The 23206-nt window shown below is 47.5% G+C and overlaps 1 protein-coding gene across 3 annotated transcripts in view; it reads left to right on the top strand.

Annotated features, from left to right (window-relative positions):
* FGF18 (fibroblast growth factor 18) overlaps nucleotides 1-23206 on the top strand; it is an 87828-nt gene that overhangs the window by 62615 nt on the left and 2007 nt on the right. For all 3 annotated transcript variants that reach the window (XM_062587292.1, XM_062587291.1, XM_062587290.1), the window contains one exon: nucleotides 4776-4882. In XM_062587292.1, the coding sequence (XP_062443276.1) occupies nucleotides 4776-4882 (107 nt within the window). The remainder of the gene's footprint in view (nucleotides 1-4775; nucleotides 4883-23206) is intronic.

Genomic DNA, 23206 nt, shown 5'->3' with positions numbered 1-23206 from the left:
ACTCTGCCTCGGTTCGTAGCAGTAGACCTAAAAAATTGGAAAGCTGCTCCCTGTCACAGAGCTGTGGTCCCAGCCTCGACTTATCTGTGCATCATTTCTCTTCATTAGCTGGAAATGGTTTCAAGTAAGCGCTAAGAATAGTTTCCCTGGCTTTGTAATAGTACGAGCTTGTAATGAGAAAAAGTGCAACAAAAGCTGGGATCTTGGTCCCCTCTGAGAGCCTTTTCCACAGAAAATGTGTCTTAGCTGGCCTGCTTAAAGATGACAGTGGGCAGCAGAGGTGGCGGTATTATCTTTTCTCCTGCAATTCCTTTTGCAGGATTTGTACCTGCAGAAAGCGACTGTGAATCGACACAAGCCTGCATCGTGGTTAAATCTGTTTGGCAGAACATTTCCTTGAGGACATTTGCAGCCTGTCCTGTTCAGCCTTGGAGCTTTTAACATTTGCACTCAAGACCTTGTTAGTCCAGAAACTGCAAATATAGCACCCATCATTAGCAAATAGAGTCCTCCAGCCTGTGGGTTTTGCCTCTTCCGTTTCACCTCTAAGGCAGCAGCATCATCCCTACTGCAGGATGGATCAACTCTGCTTATGGCCAGTGCTGCATCAGAAACGTTTATGAAGTGCCCAATCCTTCTGCGCCATAACTGGGTTTTCCTCTGTTGCTTAATTTATCTCAAACTTGCTGGAATGTAGGATTTTGTGGTACTATGTGAGCCTTAAACTTCTCAGGTGCCTTCTTTCTCCTTTCTTTTCCTATGCTTTTCTGGCTCCCATCCTCCCACTCCCAGGAAATATTTGAAAGATAATTTGGCATATTTTCTGCCACCTTCACATATCTCCTTGACTTCATGTTTTCTTAGCTGGAAGATAGCTTTTCAACATATATATGTAATCCTTTTCACCTAGACATGTGAGGAATTCCAATCTCTTCCAGTGGGAGTTTTCAGGAAGGTTTAGGTTAAATGGGCCAATAAGGCAAAAGCATGTAGCAGAAGATCTTACCCTCTAAAGACATCTTTTCTTTTTCTCTTCTCTCTCTCTTTTTTTTTCTTTTTTTTTTCTGGAAAATATATCAGAATATCTAGCTGTCAAAGAATTTAAACAATAATACCTGATCTGGAGGCTAGAGTGCAGGGCTTTTGAAAATAAAGATTGTAATCTCCCTACGGTGTATCCAGGGACTAATGGGGTTTAAAGTAACACGTCCTGCAGGGCGAGCTAGCTGCAAACTGTCATGGGGACACTGCTCCAACTTGGTGTCACTTATTTCCACTGAGTGCTCAGGTAAAAGTCTCTTGAATTTTTCTTCACACATTTTTTGTGGCGGCAATACTTTTATGGTAGTGTCACACAAGACAGCAGTTCAAGGCAGAATTTACATTTATTGAGATCCCGTTGGTGGTGACTGAACTTTTTTGCAGCCTCATATGAAGGGAGTAGGAGACCTCAACACCAAGTTATGGTGGACTAATATCCCTGTCGCAGATACTCTTGTTGCAGAATTGGCGGGTCCAGGGTTAGGGTTCACCCCAGGTAATTTTAGCTGTCTAGCAGTTAGACGTGTTACCCAAGCCCACTGTTGAGGCTCCTGAGAGAATTTCGGGAGAGAGGGACAAATCCTTCCCCTGTTAGATGCCTGTTTTAAAGAGAAGAATCAGCTGTAAGGGGAACCTTCAACTGGAAGCCAATTGGGTGGTGAACCTAACCCCCAAACCAAACAAATCTCTTGTAAAAGAAGGAGGACGAGGACTCCTAAAAATGGGAATATTTCCAACAATTGAGGAAGCTTGAGACTCAGATTTTTGAAAAATGGGTGCCTGTGGTTTGGCTTCATCGCCTGTGCCCTGGCAGCTAGCAAAGCCAGGCCTGATCCCACAGCAAGGCGCAGAGGCAGCGTGCTGACCCGCCGTCCTGACCACACGATGGCGTAGGATGACCCTGGGGCCCGAGAACCGAGACGGGGCAGTGGGGTGGGCTGCTGGAGGTGTCGTGCTGGATGTTTGTCCATCCGCTGCTGCTAGGTGGTGAGGGATTTAAGTGCAGGCATAACCTTCGCAGTGCACAGGAAAGGTGAGTCCTATTTAGTTCTAAATTATGACATTATTTTATTAGATCTTTAAACTTTATTTAAATTCTTTATTTAAAGAAGGGGGAGGAAGGTATCATATTTTAATTAGTAGCAGTGTCAAAGGAGACCTAGATTAATTATTTGAAATCACTCCATCCAGATGGTTTTAATTTTCACAGCAGGGAACCGGCATCTTTTTAAGGTGATATTTTTCAAATTAAAATCAGCTTGGATATTACTCATACTGGCTGCAGCGAGAGGGGGCGGGGAGCGCAGGATGGTGCGCCCCGCGGTTGCTAATCCGAGTACATGCTGCGCCGGCGAGCGCCCTGCGTTGCAAAGGTGTGGGTGGCTCACTGGCACTCGGGACTGCTGCTCGAGGCCCTAGCAGAGGCGTGCTGCGCTTTATGAACATTAGGCTGGCCAAAGTTATTATCTGATATTCAGCGTTATTCTTAGCCGTTTTAGCAGCAACGCTGAGACTTGGCTGGATGGGGAACACCTTGCAGCTTGGATAACGCCTTTTGGGAGTAGGGGTGGGCAGACGGCATGGAACATGTTTGCTGTGTCCTGTCTACGAGCTGCCAAGCCAGGTCCTTGGTTGGCCCTTGTCCCTTTGCTTTGCCTGTTGGATCCAGGAATGACTCCTTGGAGCGCTCTCAGTTGGCAGTGGTGCTTGGGCCAGTCTTTGGGATCTCTAGTGCTGGCCTGATGACCTGCAGTCGGGCGTGGGCTGCTGCACTCTCCCTCTGTGGTTGACCATTAGTTTTGCTTGTGGTGATGGGTAAGACTTTTCACAGTCATCTCCCTAAAGGAGACGGTCCCTGGTCTGTTTGTGCGGCTGCAAGAGCTCCTCTGAGCAGTCTCCTTGAATTCCTTGAAGCTCTTGGTATTTACCAAGTTGTCTACCATTTTGCTCAGCCTCCCCTTGAACACCTCTGCTTGACCCAGTGCCATCTCATCTCCCCCCATCCTGGCTTTGCTCATCTTTATATCCTTATTATGATGCCATATTTCTGGTCCATGGAGCTTTTCTTCACTTAAGTGCATGGGAAGTCAGTGGTTTGATACCTCCTGGGCAAGTGGGGAGACAAGGTCTGCAGCTTTAGTTATCATCAATGAGCTGGCCTCTATCTTAGCTACCCCAAAACATAGATACGTTTCAGAAAGACCTAGATAAATGCCTGTATTTACATGTGTTTGTAATAATACACTGGTATAATACAGGCATTTGCTGTTAGAAATAATTTATTCTTTAAATATCCCTTGTGATAAAGGTATAACAGATATGTCTAAGTAAATGTAAACAGCTAGTAATTGAAAAACCCTGAACTTGCATATGTGACTGAGCTGCAAAGGGAAAACGCCATTTAGGGCCCTTGCAAATTAAAGGTTTGTGATATTTGCACTGCTGCAGAAGCCAAAAGTTGACTTTACAAGTGGGAAAAATATTAATGTGTTTAAATGAAACAAACCCCTATTTCTATCCCCATGGTAAATCCTTACAGCGAACATATTTGCTCTTAGAGAGTTTTAAAGTTTGAAATATGAATGCCAAAAAGAATGTGACTTTTTTGCAGCATAGATCAAACATTCTCCAGAGTTTGGCGAAAGCAGGGTTTCTACGGTAAGACTTAGTTCTCACAAATGTGAGAATTTCCAGAACAGGATCATGGATTTGCACTTGCTGACACTTACACATTCTTGCATTGTGTTTCGACCATGTCTACTTTCTCCCCTGCATATCAGAGATGGATCTGAAACAAAATGTCCAGTCTGCATGTTCCTGACTCTCTAGGGAAATTTGTGGAATCTGAACTTCGGGCATGATTGGAATTCACATTTAGGTCCTAATTCTGAAAGGAGACAGAATAAAACGCTGAATTCAAACATGTCCAGGTTTTAGTGATGATATCAGCATGCCACATTTGGCTGGCGGCTTGGCCCACTTCTGCAGATTAAATCGAGTCAAGGCAGGTGACAAGTTGCAGAAGTCCATCCTTCTGCCATGGCTCCTGGAAATGCTGCAGACCAACACTGTGGCCCTTATAGATGGGCATTATGTGATTGGCCACATTTCTCCCCGCCAGGGCAAGAGTCACAGACTGAGCTGAGCTAGATTGCCACAAAGCAATTAGTGACCTTCTGAGACCAGGTCTGGAAGTGCCGATGCTCATCATAAAGAGCAGCTAGCACTGAATTTCTCCCCTCCTAGCTGTCTCCGTGACCTTTAGGAGGCCTGAAGAGCAGAGTGTTGTTTTGCCCCTCTAGCGAGTGGCTGGGACACTTCTGTAAAGTGTTTAAGGGCTGCTGACAGGAAAAAGGAATTTTGTCCTTGTCATGCTGATCTTCTACCTTCTGCAAGACTGTAATCTGCAATCTCAGTGCGAAGGAGAACATTGTGCTGTATATTACTGGTGATGTAGCGGTGTTGGGGTGGACAAGTGGAGTGCACATGTGTATATGTGTGTTTTCCACCATTAAACCTGGAGCGGGTGCACAGGACTCGGTGGAGACCTTGATCTGCACCTGCGACCAGGTTCAGCCTGTGGATGGGTTCTCTGGGTTTCCTTGTGGTGCCCCACAGCTTCGCGTGGCTCGGGTAGCTATAACAGGAGAGCGTGCTGATGAGCCTTGCACATCCCACAACTTAACGTGACCAGACTGGTAAATGTTTCTTTTTTCTTCTTCTTCCTTTACAAGCCCAGCTTCTAGTGGAAACAGACACTTTTGGCAGTCAAGTCCGGATCAAAGGGAAAGAGACAGACTTTTACCTTTGCATGAACAGGAAAGGCAAGCTAGTGGGGAAGGTAAGTGTTTCCTATTAATTCATTTGTAACATGAGTGTTACCTTTAGCAGCCTCCTCAAAGCCGTAATGATGTGTTCGAATTTTGCCTGTCAGCCTCAAATGAGAAGCAGGACTGAGGGAATGTGGCATTTCCAAGGCAGCCCGTACCTTCCCCAAGCCCTCCCCCACGTCCATAAAACCAAGCGCCGTAGCCAGCCGCCGGGATTTTATGATGATGGTTTGGATATGCATGGGTTTGCAGCGGCATAAAGCGGCAAGAGATGTCATCCCCGCATCGCAGCGCTGGGGACATCGCCCCAGTCCTGCATTACTGGATAGAAATACAATGTACTTTGGGGGTGAAATTAAAAATAAAAAGGCAAAAAATGTAGGAATGTGCTCGGAAGGTTAGCAATGTAATGCTCATTTCAATAGTGAGTCAGGGTATAGTGTGGCAAAGCTAATACTGGAATCTGAACATCTTATTAGGGCTGGGCCTCACGGTTCTAACATTACAGGAATATTTTATTACTTTGGATCCCTGCACAATGGAAGCATGTAACAAATTACAGCATATTCACCCGTATAGCTTAGCTTCTTTGCTGAAGTCATATTTTTTATGTATTAACTTGTTTTTGTAACTTAGGCAGTTTTTCTGTATCGTTGGCGAACCAAGAAGCTTAATAATCGGGCAGGAGGTTGTTCAAAGTTAAAATATCTCCAAACACCCATAGAGGGCCCCTTCCCCCGCTGCCCACGCTTTGCACCGCCAGGAATTAAAACCTGGCATCCCTGTGGCTGTGAAAAAGGGAAGCCGCGTTTTGTTTTGAGTCAACAGCGTCGGAGCAGCGAAAGCCAGGCTCCCAAGCAGAAACCGGAGACCCACCGCTCCGAGGAAACGTTATTTACTTTTGTGGTCCCAAGAGTGACACTTGCGGGACAAGGGCCTTTCCCGGAGGATGCCTGCTGCCACTTTGGTTTCGCTCACGAGGAGCGCAGATGCTCCTTTGGAGACTCGGGCTGGGTCCTTCGCATGCAGCCCCTGGCTGTGGCACTCTGCCCAAGCCACCGAGGAGCTGCCGTCGCGAAGCGCCGAGTTTCCAGGATGCTGCTTCAGATCGGGGGTGGTAGGGGGGGAGGATTTGGAAACAAGTTGGTAGGCTGGGAAAATTGGACCCGAACAGTTTGCCACTGCTTGCGCTTTTGTGGTTTATTACCTGCTCCGAAGGAGACGTCGTTGTTTGATGTTGGACAAGCAAATTAATTTTTTGACTGGGCTTAGATCGCTTAGGATATGGATGGATGCTTTCGAAAATTGCTCTCAACACTTCTAAAATCTGACCTTTGATTTCTTTATGCCTTAGTTTTCCATCCTTTAAATGTGATAATAGCAGTTCCCCTTCTCTTAGAAATGCTATAAGGATAAATATGTTAATGTTTATGAGGTGCTGATAGCACAATAAGGGAGGCCTTAGCAGCATCTAAATTAGGGGGGATAAAATGAGCATAAAATGTTACTGTTTTCTTTAATAGCATTTACCCTAGTGTGGATCACTAATGGTACACAGCAGCAACCCACATCCTTTCCTGGGCTGTGCTGAGTGTCCAGAAGCACCCTGGCAGAGCCGGAGGCTGTTTTTCAAAATCTATAGTATATCTTGGCAAGATCCATCCCTTCGTTTGGCCCACTGGGCAACCAGGCAGGACCTTTAGCCTGTCACCTTTCGTGCCGCATAAAGCTTTTGTGTTTTTTTTTTTCTTTTTTTTTTCTCGATGTGCTTTTTATAACGTCAAGTTGGCAAACAGTTTGTTATTTAAAAAAAAAAAATCTTTTCTTGTAAATATCCCATCTGAGCCTTCCCACCCCAGACTGCTGACAAGTTCATAAACCAGCCGACCTGAGCAGGAGGGGGTACGGAGCATTGCGCTTGGAAGGAAAATGTTCCAGACGCGTTGCCCATATTAACAGCTTCTCATGAGCAAAAAAGAAAATAATAGCATGTCTTCTTGATACCAGAGAGTGTGGTTTTAATTAGTATCATAGTTTCAGCTCTTTTTGTGGCAAGCGTTTGAGGGAATGCTTTTTAGACTGAATGCTCTAAACAGCTAGTAAACCCCAAGGAAAACATTAGATAAAAGTTACGCCTTGGCTTATACAAATATTTAAGTTCAGTCTGGGGGTGGAGGGGAATGAAACTCATAAACTGATTGTTTCACGGTTGCCCCGGTATGTTCATTTGGCAACGGAGGAGCCATGGGACAAAACTGGTGCTTTTTCTCTGCTCATTTCCTATTGCCTTGCGCTGTATAATCCCCAACAATACCAGCGTATGCCATCTGGCTTTGTTCTGCTCCTCAGTCAGCGTTTTTGGATCCCCCCCCAGCTGAAAAACCTGCTTTGAATTTAGCTCTTTTTTGTTTCCCATAATCACCTACAAAGGGTATTACAAACCCGAGCAGGTTGTTGTTGCTCTCAACTGGAACGCCTGACGAATGTGACCGCTCCGGCAACTGGGCTCCTTCCCCACCTTGGAGCTAGCTATGTTACGGGCAAACACACTAATCCCCAGGGTTCAAAAGAGCAGCCTTTGGGTTTTGTTTGTTTTGTTTTGTCTTTAATATCAGAACTTGCAGCCATGCCAGCTTTTCTGCGCCGCGGCCATCTGATGGAGCTTTCTCAGGAGCACCAAACCTCGCGTTTTGTTTCTGTACGCGAGTTCGCAGCTCGCGTTGGCCAAGGGGCTCGGCGGTGTTACGGGCGGGCTTCGGACTTTATTTATTGTCACAGCATGCAACTTTTGAGGTCAGTCAGGTTCTATGTGGTGCTTATGAAAACTGGCGGCAGGGCAGGTGTTGCACGGGGAATGACTTTTCTGCTAAAGACAATCTGTACCAGGGGAAAAGAAATTGGATTGCATTTCTTGGTTGATTTTTGGTGTTGTGTTAAAGAAGGCCTAAGAAAGATCTCCTTTTATTTTCTCTTTCTGACGTATTTTTTTGCCTGTGGCTTTTTGGTATCTCTATTTTAGCACATGAAGAAATTGTATGTCCCGACTCTTCTGATTTTTCTTTTCTGTGGACCACTGAACTTTATGGTGTAGTCATATTACAAGGCGAGAGATTAAAATATGAAAATTCAGAAGAGAGATAGAAGGTATTTTTGTTTAAAAAATATTTATTACTGTTTATCTAACTCAGGCTTTCTGTGAACACTGGGGAGAAAGGCTCAGACTCCCTTCCCTTTTATGTGAAAATGCTTCTGTTCCAAGTCTTTAGTATTCCTATGCCATCTCTCTAGTTATCTCATTTTAATAATTCCTCCTAATATTGAGATTTCTGTATTGAATAGAACCATTGTCAGATACGTTTCTGCTGGTGCTCTCACGCTTTCTCTCTCTCTCTCTCTCTCTTTCCTGGATCTGTAGCTTCTTATGTACAGACATGTGAGGATGTTCATGGCAAAGGGCACAGTGTGACTTTTCATGTAGGACATAGGAACCTTGAATACTTGCAATAATATAATGTTAAGGGAGGAGAGGAGCTCGTGGGGTCTTTGGAGGAGCTCCGGGTTTCTAACTGCGGTTCTCCCTGTAAGTCCTTTTGTGGCTTTTCTCTGTGGCTGTGCCTCAGCCTCTCTTATCTCGTGCGTTGAGATAAGGATGTCAATAAAGCGGAGGACTTCATGTTTGTAAAAGGCTGTCAAAGATAAGTCTTTTAAATCTCTGCAGCAGGGAACAGCAGAAGGGGATGTGAGCAGGTGGCTGTTAATTAGTTTGGCCACCTCTAACTGTTCTTGCTGCGCCTGCCCTTACAGCAAATTCATGGTCTCCAGAGTAGCAGGACATTGTGGAGGTTTCCTTTCCCTTTCCCTTTCCCTGCCCCTCTCCTGTCCCCCTCCCCGGGAGAGTGTTTGCAAGAGGTTACTCATCTATTTGAAGAGTTAGAGTGGATCTGTTGGCAGGACAGGATCCCCTAGCAGAGCCCTGCCGCTTCCCATAGGGAAGGGCATCCCATGATGTGATTCCCCATCTGCCTCGCATAACATCTAGGCTTTGAAGGCCCCAGGTTCCTGGTAGTGTCTTCTGAAAGACAGCAGCTTAATTTCTACCTTTAATTTCCAAGCAAAGACAAAACTGCTACCCTGCGTTTCTCAGGGACTGATAGCCACCCCACACCTTACACATCTTCAGCAGAGGTAACTAATAAAGCGCTCTGTGCTTCCTTCCTTTCTCCACACCCTACACCCCTTAGTCTGTGAGGATATTTGAGGCTGGAGCCAAAAGTGGCCCAATTTTGTGAGGTTCTCCTAATGCTAGAGTGGCTGGTAGTACTTGATGTTTACAGCATCTTCAGTCCTCGGTGTGCTGTTGCTAGGGAATTTTCTGCGGTTCTCTAGCAACCGCCATGGGATTATACAGTACAGTCAGCAGTAGCGCTCAGGTTATCAGCTGGTGTCCATAACAGGAATATTTCACACTTTGAGCCATAAAGGAGAGGCAAGAATAGGCCTGGCTGTATGGACAGACCAAGAACAGAGGAGAATGGACCTTGGCTTCCCTTGAAGCTGCAAAGAGGGAGGAGAGGCTGCTTACTGCAGACCACAGGAAGGGAGACATCAGTTTTCAGAGCAAGACATAGGAGCAGTGAAGGTAAGTAAAGATTTGCAAGAATCCAAAAGATTTGAGATGAATGGGGAAGGAGCTAAGCATCTCTTAAATTTGATCTCAAAAGTGCTTCAGAAGATGCTCCAAGCAGTCCCGCTAATGTTGTTCCATGGCTGGTCCACCTAATCTGGACTGTGTCTTTTCCAGTTCCATAAGTAATATTGTTCCCTGCTTGCTGTTTCTTTCATTTTGAATATAACTCCTTCTTTCATTTCTGGAACTCTCCCAGCAGGGAGAAGCAGATGCTGGGTAATAGAGCTACCTCCTCATGGTGCCCAGGGCTTTTGGCTTGGAGGAGTCAGGACAACGTGGTGACCATCATTTGTCAGTTTTGTGCTGTGGTCCCATATGATGCTGTTCCACATAGTGTGTCTATAATCTTGATACTGTGAATCTGTAGAAAACTCCCACCTCACAGGAATTAGGGTGAGTTCTCGTCCTAATGTAGGCTGTGGCTACAGAGAAACGTCAAGAAACAGGAGCAGTCTGATAAGCAGCCGATGGAATAGTGTGTCTATCCCAAGTGCCATCCGCTACCATTTTATCCTGATAAAGGGAAGGTGGAGAGTGAATGTGAAAGGTGTGAGAAAAGCTGCAGTTACTTTTCCAAGGTGACCACTATGACCAAGCCTGAATCTTCCTAGTTGATGACTTGCTTAACTTTAAATCAAACGTAACTCTCTGATTTCAGAGAAAGAAAAAAGAAAAGAAAGAAAGAAAGAAAGAAAAAAGTGTACTGCATGTCAGATCTGAAATCAAACACGAGGAAGAATCCTGTTAGTCTAGATGTATCATAGCTCTGCGCTCAGATTTGGCTTTGTCAAACTTTCCTTGACAAAAGCCCTAGCATTTAGCCTGGTGGGACTGTTGTCTGTGTAAGAAATGCTTCTTACTCCGGGTTTTGTCTCCCTGCTAGGAGCGTAGCCTGGGAGGGCGGGAATATACTTTGAGCCCTATAGAAAGTGAGAGAAGTAAAGTCATATCCCCAGAAATCTCTGCTCGTTTGTGTCAGTTCAGGTCCTTCTAAAAACTCTAGCCTAAGAACATGTGATATTATAAAATATGTGTTTTCCCACCAAATCTGCGTGTCAGCTTGCACTATATCTCTTTTAGAGATGAATGATCATCTGTGATCTCCTGTATAAACACTCTCAGAAAATCATTGTATGTGCATTATTTTTTAAAAAAAGCTTTTTAATGAGCTTGTTTTGATTTCTCCTTTCATGTCTGTTTAGCACGAATAGTGGGGAAAAAGCTGTTCATTAGAGGGCAGAAGGCCCGCGGCCATTTGAGGTGGCTGGAGCATTGCTTCAGCTTTGCGTTGAGCCCAGGAGGATGTTAGGTATCTCGGGAGCTTTCTGGGGTCAGCTCTGTGATAGCTGTGTCTATAGTGCTGAAGTCCTCCTAGCAGGTGGGGAGTGTTGAGCCTGTGCCCTTGAAGCTCAGTCCAGCTCCGCTTAGCCCAGAAGAAACTAAACTGTGCCAGCAGAAACGTGGCCGTGCCAGTGGCATGTCATCTGTGTGGCTCTGCTGGCCACCATCACCTCCCTTTGCTCTCCTAACCAGCGCTGCTAGGCTGATACCAGTTTACAGCATAGACCTGCCTCAGAAACGTAGGATTATTTCTGGTGCGATAACTGCTTTCCAAGCCAATGTATTTCTTAATGTTACCAGAAAGTTGCTAATACCATATGGCAAGGCTCTCTGTATTTTTGCAGGACAACAAACAAATTGTTGCTAGATGCCAGACTGCTCTGGCAGAGCTTTATCATTGATTCCTGCCAGCAGTAGCCTTTAGGGGATAGTAATAATTTGGGGTTGTTTACATTACAGCTTTAAAATAGGAGTTTTCTTGAAGCATGTGTGTGTTTAGTCAGGAAAGTTGGCTAAAAGAATCTCTGACGGCATCAAAGAGCGAAGGCGCTTGTTACGGCCTATGCATGCAGTCCTGGCCCTTTATAATACCTCTGGCCTTACAGGAAAAGGAGCGTCTTGGGTTACACGAACTCCAGGTTGCTCAGTGGGAGCCACCCTGCGGCTCAGGGAATCCCTGTTGGACAAAGAGACTTGCCGAGGAGAGAAAACCGGGTGGAATCTCCAAGGGCTTTGTTTTTAGTGCATCTGGAGCAGCCAAGGGTTTTTCCTTTGTGATTTTTTATTATTATTTTTTTAATGCATTGACTTTGGTGATCAAGACTGAGGTTGAGCATTCTTGAAAAGCTACCTTTGAAGTCCTGATGGTGTGAAACCAGAGCGTTTCTGTAAAGCTAGGGAGCTGTGGCAGCTGGAGGAGCAGGAGAGCCGGGGATTAGAGCGTAATGCCCGCAGCCTGCCTGCGCGCGCCTGGACGGCGTCTGGACGCGCTCTTCCCCGGGCTCGTGCCGAAGCCTGGTCCCTGACACGGGGCAGCGGGAAGCCAGGTGAGATCCACCAGCCAGACACGTTGCAGAGATGTGGGCGCGCAGATGGGAGGTGCGTGCCTGGGGCAGGCGGCACTCCGCCAACTCTGCTATTATTCAGCAGTTTTGTGTAGCCAGAGGTTTGTAGTTTGAAACCTTGATGCAGTAGATGAGGTGTTTGCACTCCTCGGCTTGTATATTTAAAACCATGCCTAACTGCACCTTGGATTTGGGGCAAAACTCTGCATTTTACAGGGTTTTGATGCTTATCCAGATTCCCTTCCCCCCCCACCCCCGAGCTGCACAGTATTAGGGTTGCTTAAAAGGGGCTTATAAATTATAACAATTTCTGGGCTGAATGTTTTACTTGCAACAAAACTGGGACCAGAACTTGGTGGAGTGTCAGGTTTAATAGCTCACATTTTGCAGATCTGTGTGATGTGTTGGATCATAAACTATTCTGTGTCTTGCGTGAAAACAAAACTTGACATGGTTTTTGCTGGGTTTTGCTTATCTCATTTTGAATGGCAACGTGGCTCTACATATATGGCAGAATTGGTTCTTTTTTACAGCAAACTGTTGCTGAGCTTTCACTCCCCTTTGAGTTTGTCTTCCACATTAGTCATCTAAATATTAAACATCTCCCCCAAAAGCTGGACCCAAACAATCCTGAATCTTGTCATACTTTGAATATGGACCTGGTCTGAAATCCACCTCAAGGATCCAAGAATCCTGAGCCACCCTGCGGCTTAAAAACAATGAGAAAAGAAAAACAGTATTTTTTTCAATTGAACAATTAGTCTTCTGCATCTACCTATTCAGACTTTTCTCTGCAGCCAGTGGAAAAAAATCTGAATTTTTGTTCTGTAAATTCAGAAGCTAGATGCTTATGAAACTGAAAGCAGAAGTGGAAGCTAACTAAAATCAGCGATCACCTTCCTCCGTTCTGAGCCCCAAAATACCGTGAGGTTTTGGTAACACTGCAACGTTTTGCAGCTGCTCCTTTTCCATTACTGAAACATCGCATTTGAACTCCTGCGAATGCTGGTGGGACTGGCTCATTTGTCACAATTTTGCATCTTTACAGTGCTGGAAAGCCCCTTTGAGGAGGGGGGCTGGACAGGACACCAGGGACTTTGTTGTCCTGCAGCGTCAGGGCACGTGGACACACAGTAATTGCGTTGTCGTATTACTTCTCTGTACGCCCAGTGTGTCGAGCACCGGCCCGAGGCCCTCGCGCGCCTTCCCGGAGCGCTTGCGACCATCCTCCCGCCCTTTGCGACGTCGTACCCGGTGCTGGGCTGACGCGCTGCAGCCGGAGGGGCGGCCCGGTTGTATCGGGGCGGCAAAAAGCCGGGGTCAGGCGGGAGCAGTCCTTCCCTTGAGCGGAGCGCAGCGTGAGGCGGCCGCCAAACGTTTCCTGGCTTTTCCTGGAAATCTTGCCCTGAACGGCGCGAGCCGTGTAACGATTCCCAAGAAGCCATTTACGGTGGAGCCTAATGAAGCTACTTTCCAGTGTTTACTACACTGCGGCTGCTTTGGCTCGAAAGCGAAGAGACGTAGGTGCTGCCGTGGCTCCTCCAAAGTGCTAGGAGTCTGTGTGAGCTAACTGGACCTTTGCAGCGTTAATATTTGCTATTAGCAATGGGCCTTGTCCTGGTTCTGTGTTTTTGACCGTATGTTTACAGCAGTGTCCTGCACGGAGGCTCCCTGGAGGTGGAAAGGCGAGGGGAAAAATGACACAAACACAAGTAATGATTTCTATGGAAAAAGTTTAGGTTTTTTTTTTTGTGACATTGTGGGTTAAGAAAGAGCTGAAGATTGTTTCGAAGCTCCATATGTTCAGAAGAGGGAGAGCAATTTTGTGAATGCTGAGAAACATGGAAAAGCAGCGGAGCCTGGGAAGGAAAGACGGGAGAGCTTGCACAGAGAATGGGGATAGCTCGGGGACGCAGAGGTGCTTGAGCCGATACGCTGTAGCCGCTTTGGATGAGGGGAAGAGGAGATGGAAGAAACCGGCTCTAATAGATAAGGCATCTCTATTTCTTAAACGGCTAAAAACGGCAATAAATATTAAGGAGGAGATTCTGACCTCAGTTGTGTGCATGTGTTTGCATATTTTTGGATGCCAAGGCTCTGAAGGTTTTTCTATCCAGAAGACTGTAGTGTTCATGCCACTGAATGGAGAAAGAAAAAGCAGCTTGTCACTATTCAGGCAATTTTTGAATATATTCCCTTCGCCATTCATTCATCTCTGAACATTTAATCAGTGCCTTCAGAGGACTGGATGCTGTATTGTACATTTTACCTGCGTGTTCTCGTGGGTTTAGGTTACAGGTTTCAAAAATGGAAATTATTAAGAATGTATAAGCACGGTGTGGTTATGGTTCGGTTTGGATTTAGCGGCTTTGCTAGGTAGGACGCTCACATTGTTGGTTTGACAAGCTAACGTCTTATAACAATAACGGGAATATTTAAGGTCTGTGCTAAAAGTTGTAAGCTACCTTCAGTTTGTGCAGTCTTCCAAGCCACCCTGGGCTGATAGAGTTTTAGGCTCACCGAGGACTGAAGGCTTTCGCTTCAACCAAGCTGTCGGTACAGGAGTTGTGCGTGATGTGAGGTGTGTATCCTGCAAGCAGAAAATGCTCGGATGGCAGCAGGAATATCTGAGATGGGACTGGTGCTCTACACAGCATTTCACTGGACAGCCCAGGTGATTCAGAGGTGCTACTAGTCACATTTTGGCACCTATGAAAGTCTCCAGTTTTCTTAGGTGTCTTAATAGAGTCAGAGTGCTTTAAGTCAAGTGTTTGCTCAAAGATAAAATAAAAGATGCCTTTTAACAACTGCTTATCCTGTTATTTTAAAAACAAATTTCTCCATGATATGAGTTTCTGTTAGAGAGTTCCAGTTGTTCAGCTGAGGATGTGAACACTGGCTCTTTATCTCCAGCCTGTATCTGGTCACAAGAGACCTACGTAACAAACGTACAGATTTCTTGAGATTCCTCTTTAGCAAGCCTCATGTTTTCCTTTGGGTATTCTCAAGAACCACGAATTATCTCTCTCAAGCTGAAGTTTGGCAAAGTCTAGGTTTGCATTGCAGATCAAGTTTGTAAGCTTGACCTTTAAAACTTTATCTTACTCCATGGCTGGAACCTCTATACCCCCTTCCAGAGGAAAGCTGCCTTCTTTTTCAAAACCCACATGAGAATTTAATTTAATCCTTTCTGTGTTAAAGGAATGAGTATCCCCACAAGCCTGCCAACATATTGTCCCATGTACTTCGTGGTGGCTGCAGCTGTGTGTCGTACTGGAGCTGCAGTGGTGCTGATGGGAGGCGTCTTTCTCTCTCCAGGAAAGACTAGTTTGACCTTGTCAAACAGGAATTATCCAGTTCCCTAAGGTCAAACACTAATTAAAATTATTGAGAGGGAATAGTCATCCCTGAGCACTGGCTGTGTCTCACACTATTTGGGTGGAGAGAGCGTGTTGCAAGCATCTTGTGTAGATGCTTGAATGAAGATGAATTGTGTTGCTTTTTTCAGGCCATCTTTTCTCTCAAGTGCAATTTTTGTTGGTCTTGAGCCTCCCCAAGCTGGGGTTGATGTTTCTTTTAAATGTTACCTTAGAAAAACACCGATATTTTTCTTAACTTGCAGCAAGGAACAGAGTGATGCACTGTTGTCTTTCTCAAGTGGATGTGGTTGAGATGCACATTCAACTGAATCCTGCTGCTCAAGGACTGTTTGTACTTGACTGTCAAGTGTGTTTTGGATGTGAAGTGAGAACAGCGGCTAACTTTGAAGGGAAGGATAATACTTATGCTCCAAGTTCTGCAGAAGATAATCCATTTAATATAGCCACTGTAATTGCATTTTTAAGGTCAAAAAATGTAGACTGTGCTTAAATATATTTTTGACCTAGACATTTTCTTACGTTGGTTTCATAAAGTTCCTTCAGGAGGCGACCAACGTTCTCATCATCAGTAGTAAGTACGCACAGTTCTCCGAGAGACAGTTTTGAATTTCTGTTAGCCAAATTTATGTCTTCCTAGCTGAAGCCATCTTCGTTTGCTCCAATTATGGATATATGCCTTCCTGCCATACTGTTAACAACACACTTGTCTGGGACAGAGGCAGCAGGTTAGGAGGCGGCTCCTGGCATAGCCGCAGCCTTACGTGGTTGACTTTTACAAATACTAATCTTTTTGTACTTCTGTATCTCCTACAGTGAAACGCTATTCCAGGGTAGTGAACAGATACGAATTAGAAATGTGAAATTTTTGAATGAAAGATAGAGGGAAAGAAAAATATAAAAAAAATACATCAACCTAGAAACCCTCTCTTCTGTCCTTGGTTCTCGCAGTTTCTGCTGGGTCCTGCAGCGAGTGCAACGGATGCTGCAGGTGTATGGCAGCTGGGCACGACACAGTTCTGCAGAGCAGTAGTTCCTACCCAAACACATGCAAAAGACTGTGCCCACGCTTGTGGGAGAGAAGGAAGCAACTCCCAGTGTGCTTGGGCAAGAGTGTGCAAAAATGTGCAAAACCGATTGGCAACGGGGCCTCCAAGTGTCGGTGTACCTTCTCTCCAAAGCATCTCCTCCTCACGGACTTTGTTTTGCCCCCCCCCCCCCGCTTTGTGAATGCACTTTGCTGTCCTCTACGTATAATTTAACCTCCCTGGTGCGCTGGCAGACGTTTTTATCGAACTGCCCATCATGACTCCTGAGTTTTCCTCGGAGGATTGTGGTGGTTCAGAGGCCAGCGAGCGGGAGGAAGCGGGCCGGGGGCTGAGTAACTCGGAGCACTTAGGGATGCCGCTTCCCTGATTTACAGCACCGTCTGGGAGCAGAGCGTGCATCTGGGTCAAGAGGTGTTTTTGTGGTCAGGATAAACGCCGTAAATCCAGGAGGCTGAGCACCAGGATGCTTGTGACAGATCCGTCCTCTCGTTTCCTGTAAAGTGCGTGAGCCCGGCCGGGCCCGGCTTCCCGCCAGCCAGCGCGCTGAGATTTGCCGTGCTGCGAGGAGGCGATTTCTCCCAAAGCACTGCTGGAGCTGGCAGCTGCCTCCCCCACCTTGTTTGCCACTCCTCCTGACCTGCGTTTAAAAGCTGTGTGTGTGAAGCGGGGCAAGCAGGACCGCTAAAAGCTGCTGCGTTACCATAACTGCTGCCTTACATTCTTCCACTCGGGATTTTTCCAAGCCAAGTGGAGCGAGCCTGGAGGCTTCGAGCCTTGCCAATCTGTTTGACTTTGAGCTGAGCTTGTGCTAAAGCACAGAGAAGTTGCATGTTGCTTGAAAATCATATGCCACTGTGCCCCTGCTGGGTGAGCGGGGTTTTGGAAGGGAACCAGTGATGCCGGGTGCCTCGGCCTTCGGTGCCCAACTGGGGGTGAGTTGGGACTGGCTCGTTGGAGCTGCCGAGCCACGTGTCTCCTGCAAACCTGCCGTGCTGGGACTGCTTGGAAATTTCGGAAGCGTAGGGCAGCTGTATAATGCAGTGTGCAAGAATAACGGTGCCAGGGTCAGAGGGGAATTTCCAGCAGCCCTTTGAAATGGTTGTGGAGCTCCGTGGAGGAGCCTCGCGCCTGGGGGTGGCGTGGGAGCGAAACCCCGGTGCAGTGCGGACCAGCATGGCGAAGGATCCTTTTCCTTAATAACGATTTTGTCCGAAAGATGCGTCCGTCTCTTGGAAAGCTTTTGGTCGGGTGACAGCTTTCCCTGCTCGTGGACTTTCGGGAGGAGGGGGCTCACGCGGAGGGAAGCGACCCTGCTCCGCAGGGAGGGCCACGTCTCCAGAGCGGCGCGCTCCGAGCCGAGGGGCCGCGCTTGCCGGAGGGTGAGAACCAGGCAGGGGAGTCGCCCCGGTCTCCCTCGAGCGGCCGAGTCCCGCTGCGGCCCATGCCCAGCCGGCGCTCCCAGGTTGCGCCAGCCATGTTTCCGACGGGTTGTTGTTATTTGCAACGCGTCGCCAGTGCGTTCAGTCGCCCCAGCCTTACCCGGAGAGCTTCTAATTTCAGTGCTGTTTGTGGGAGGGGGGAAAGCGTGTTAGCATTAGCTCAGCTAACAACAGCCTAATGCAGCATTACTCGGCAGGCTTAATTTGCGCCCTGATCTTTGCGAACAGAGAAACCTTTCAATTTTGGAGGCATCTCTCGCCGCACCGTGTTGTTATCCGAGCTGCTTGTGCGAGCTCATTGTTGCCATAAAAGCCAAGCGAAGTTTGGATTTGCTGGTGCCCACTGAGCCAGATTTGTGAAGCATAAATGAGAAAACCTGCCCTGGCCTCCCTTTCCCATAAAAAGCTGCTCAGGTGGCTTAGTGTTGCAGGCTAATGGGGAGAAGGAGGAGGCGGCTGCTGCACCTGCTAATGCTTTGGCTCCGGCTGGTGGCACAGAGGCTCCCGAGATTTCCCTCTGAGCAGCAAGCTGTTAGTGGCAGCACTGGCTCGCTCCAAGGAGCGCTCCTGCTCCAACAACAAAGAGCCCTTTGATCCTTTCCATTTGGAGAACTTAAAACACGAAAGCAAAACTACAATAAGACCAAGTTGGGCCATAAAAAAAAAAAAAAAAGTGCAGAAGAGAAGGAGCACCAAAGAGCTCCAGCGTGTAATTGTAGAAGCAACAAATGCTTTGGCACTTAATTCTGCTTTAGTGTCAGTTCAACATGTTTCATGTTTAATACTGGAGGGGCTGTCGCCAAATGCTCTGCGCAAACAATCCAGCGCTCCGTGTTGGTAAGTTCATGGCACTCGGAGACACCCTGGCTTGCCTGCAGCTCCTTTAACTCCGCTGCCTGCAGTTGTACATGGGATGAAATTGGCCCACGGTGTATAAACAGCTCTGTGTGAGAGACATCCCCTCCTGGAGTGGGAGCCTTGCACAGCTGTTGCTGCTCTAGCCTGGCTTGATAAAAGGAACTGCAACCATTTGAGCTTATTGCCTTGTTACTGGGCAGCAGTTCTCCAAGTCTGGAGCTGATCTCCAGCTGTTACATACTGGAGATGCCCAGCTGGAAGGATGGTGCTTTTTAATGCCTGGATCACGTAGCTTATCTGTTTGCCCTCTGGTACTATACTCTCTCACACCTTTTTGCAGACCAGGGGGATACCTGGGAGTTTTCTGTGGAAGGTGGAACTTAGATCAGGCGTTTTTCAAGAGTTTGTAAGAAGATGATCAAAAGCTAACAGCTACCACCTCTTCCCACTGGTACTAGGGATGTGTAAAAATAGGCTCTGAGTTATTCCTCTGGAAGGAATTGAGGTTGCAGGAAAACCATTTCTTTCTGTTCTCTCCCTTGGAGATAGGCGTTGGTGTCCTTGTTGCAGGACTGCTGTTCTGTCCTGGTCCTGGAGCCCTTTCTGCAAGGGAGCTGCAGGCTGGGCTCGCTCCTGCAGAGCACGGAGGGAGGGGGGAGCACAGCATCTGGGCGGAGTGGGCGCCTACGGAGGAGGTCTTATGTGGTGGGTGCATGAGAAAATTGGTCTGCTGCAAACGGTCTTTGCCTGCTGAATAAAAAGAAGAAGGAAAATGGCTCAAGCTGATATGCTGTACGGAGCTTTTCTCTTTAAAACGTCACTTACGCACCCCCTCCCTGCCCCCCCCCCAGCAGACTGACCTCTCTCAGGTGGACATTTGCCCCTAGTCTGCAGAGGTAAAGGGGACTGGTGTTAGTGCAATGCCCGGCTGGGGCCTCTCTGATGGATGGAGGTGGCCCTGTGCCTTCTGGAGCTCCCCTGGCACCCCAGCTGGTGTTGACTGGGGCCGTGCCTTGCTGTTAATTGTGGATGTGCTGCCTCCTGAAGGTGAAACTTTAACGTGTGATACCAAGACCTGGCAGTCCCCCAGTGTGTGACATGCTGCAGGCTGGGCCAGCTTAGGGTGCGTTTACAGCCTGCATCTGTTTGGCTCAGCTGGTGCTTGTTGGTGGCGCGTAGGTGCTGTTACCTGCTCGGTTTAATGATGAGACGGGGAGGTGCGAGGAAGCTCTTCCCTCTTCCCAGTGTGATGGCGATAGAGCCGGGCTGGCTCCCACCAGCTGCTGCCCTGCCTCCAGCAGGGTGGAGCGACTTGTAGGTTAGACCAGGAGTGAGCAGGCAAGAATTTTGGATGAGAGGGAGAGGAGATCGAAAAGCTCCTGGATATTTATTTTCGTGATTCCCAGAAACTTGGCAGTAGCCTGGGAAGGTTATGGACAGTAGCTTTTGAGACGTGTGCATGAAGAAGGCTTGGAAGGAATGATAGCCATGACGTATCTGTGAAGAATTACTCTGACCTGTGCTCAAAACGGGCAGAAAAAAAAAATACTGTGTAGGGGAGGGAGTGTATGTTTGGCATAAGCATGTGCTTCTCCAACAGCAGCGTGGCACAGGTTATCCCAACAGTGGGATCTTGCTTGCACCTGGCAGTGACGTCCAGCTTTCACTGGAGCTGAAGGAGTTGATAACTTGAAGAGAGCTTGGAGCATGGCTGGGGTCTTGCTTCCCGAATGCCACAGCAAGCGCGTTGTCCTCCAGCTCTCTGTGCCCAGCACATAGGTAATTGCACATGGTGGGAGAGCAGTGCAGTGCAAACTGCCCTGCCCGAATTTGGGCAAGGAGAACCAAAGTAGGCCTGGAGCCATCTGATGGTAGAGCACATTATGGGGGACGGCGCTCGCAAAAAGGTGCATGTTTCTAATTCAGGTTGGCCTGGGGCAAGGTTTCAGCTGTAACTTTGCAGGTGGAGTTTCTCTCTCTGATTTTTTACTTGTTCCAAGTCCTAGCACAGTTTGACACCCCTGTGTTGCAAAGTCCTTGCCTCAATCCCATCATGTTGGGCTAGTCAGGAGTTGGGGCTCCAGAGAGTCCTCCTGTGTTGCTCATCAGTGCCACTGCTGGGGCCAGGGGGCTCCTGCTGTCTCCTGTGCTTTCAAATATTCATGTATATTTTAAAGAATTGTTTCAAACTGTAAAAGTCTATGCTTGGAAGGGTGCGTGCTCTGCGAGGTGCATCCTGACAGCTAAGTATGTACGAAATGTAACTTGGCAACGTCCCACGGATGATCTCTGTGTGAGAGGGTACAACCCTGTATGGGTGGCAAATGTTTGCACTAGAAACTCTTCGGAAAACGTGAGCAGGGAGTATGGGTATCTCCTTTATGTTAGGAAAGCCAGCTTTGTCTTGGACCTGAGGAGGGCCATGTCCCTCCTCCTGTCCATCCTTCCCTCTCTCTGAGGGCAGAGGGGGTGAGGGGGACAGGCTCAATGAGTTACTTTGCTGTTGCTTTTAAATAGGAAGGTGGTTGGACCTTAAACAGCTGTCACCAAGTGGAAACAAGGTAACACTTAGAAATTATTGACACAAATTGCATTTTCCCCTAATAGACCATCCAGGGTCCAGCTCTCCATGGTGTAGGTAACGTGTGTGAATGATTTATGTTCTGCTGAGGTTTATAACAGATGCTATAAAATCATGTTGTAAGTATTTGAAAATCATTTGTCTGTCTCTGACATGTCTTAGCACGTACAGGAATGCTCTGTTTGGGGAAGAGCAAGGTCCTTATCCTGGTTTATCTTGAAGTACTTGTAAATGTTACTGTAATTTCATGTTATCAAATCGTTTAGCTCTTCCTCTTCCAGAACGAAGTTATTTTATCTCATGCGCCTTGTTTACTTCAAATTAGCCCTGAGGTTGGCCTGAAGTTGCACCTTGTTATTCCTACACCGCCTGTCTCCGTCTTAGGCTCTGTCGGCAGATTTGAAGGTATAAGTAAATACTTTTTTGTTATTAATAGAATAACTTCCCCCTCCTACACACACGTTTTCTTTTAATTCCAGTCTTCATTTTCCATGAGAAACTGACATTGCAGTGCAAGCGGAAACCTCCCAAACTGCATGAAAATGCCTAAATTCTCCTAGCAACAAGGTTGTGGCTCAAATCCAGGACCTTTCTGCAAGTATGAGGGAAATGACCGTTCCAATTACCTGCTACCCCTGCAGTACAAATTTGGTCGGTTCATCAGCACCTGGTTTTGGGTGGATTTGAAACCCAGCCATGGTATTGTTTAAAAATTCTCCATTTATTGGTGAAAGGTTTGTAGTGGGCTGAGCCCTGAGAAACCTGGGGCGATTTTTATGGCCTCGCATTGAAACCTGGTGGAACCCTGTGGTGTCAACTGATTTCCCCCTTCTCCACTCATGTGGCTTTGATCAAACCCAGGACTCGGAGAATGACCCCCCAGGAACTGAGACCCCTCAGCTTTGCCTGGTCCTGCCATTCATTAAAGAATTCGTGAGCTTCAAATTGTGGATGATAAAATGAGGACCTTTGTGCCTAGGCAGGGACGGAGCTTGCCAGTCGTTTGGCCTCGCCCCTCTGTATAGACGCTGGATTTGGCACGTTTGTGGAGAAAGGAAGCAACCCAGCACCTTCTTTCAAGTCTTTCGCCTGTTGTGACCGCTCTGTTTTGTTGTTGCAGACTCGCTGCTGTTGCTCCTGCCTTCTTAATGAGACCTCTGCGTAATAACAATCTGCTTTGACAGGAGAGCACGCTAATGATAGCAGGCTTAACGTCGCATTATTGCACTGATTGAGTTGAAGGTCTGCTGAAGTATAAAACCGGGAGGAAGGGCCTGTTCTGGAGGCTGGGGATGAGGCAGCTTTTCCCCTTTCGTTGCCTGCATGAATGCAGCCTGTGGTGTTGTGCCTGACGGTTCCCGTCTCGCGGTCGCTTTTACAGCTCGTCCGCAGTTATTTGGGGACTGCAGGTGCTGCGAAGCCGGAGCCAGTTCCCACGGCTCTGCGGTGCTCCCGCCCCGCTACGCCCTGCACTTCCCGCGCTTGGGCTCTCGAACCCTACCAAGCTCTGCTCTGATTTTGCAGGACTTCTTAGAAAGGTTTTTTAGGAAAGAGCAGGAGCGCTGGCTTTGCCGCGCCTGGCCCGGCTCCGGGCGTTGCTGCTCGTGGCAGAAAGGGCAGGAAAGCCGCGCAGCAGGGCTCCCGCAGCCCCCGTCAGCTGTGCCCGGAGCACGCTCTGCACGGAGCCGCTGAACCTTGCTGCCGACCACTGCTATGGTTTGCTGCAAGTGCCGTGCTGCTTAACTGTCTGTCCTTCTTCTGTTCCCACGGACATCCATCCGATGGGTGAAAAGGCTGAGGACTGACAGGGTCTGATACTGTTTTCTTTGTGTGGGGAGGGCGTGCGTTTAATAGTAAGAGTAAATATAGGCCTGCAGTACATTTAAAAACCCCGTGTTTGTCTTCAGTGGGAGTTGGATTGGGCTGATGCTACGAAGGA

This window comes from Rhea pennata, chromosome 14 (assembly GCF_028389875.1).
Source record: "Rhea pennata isolate bPtePen1 chromosome 14, bPtePen1.pri, whole genome shotgun sequence".
Taxonomy (NCBI): domain Eukaryota; kingdom Metazoa; phylum Chordata; class Aves; order Rheiformes; family Rheidae; genus Rhea; species Rhea pennata.
This window is presented reverse-complemented; position numbering and strand designations above follow the sequence as displayed.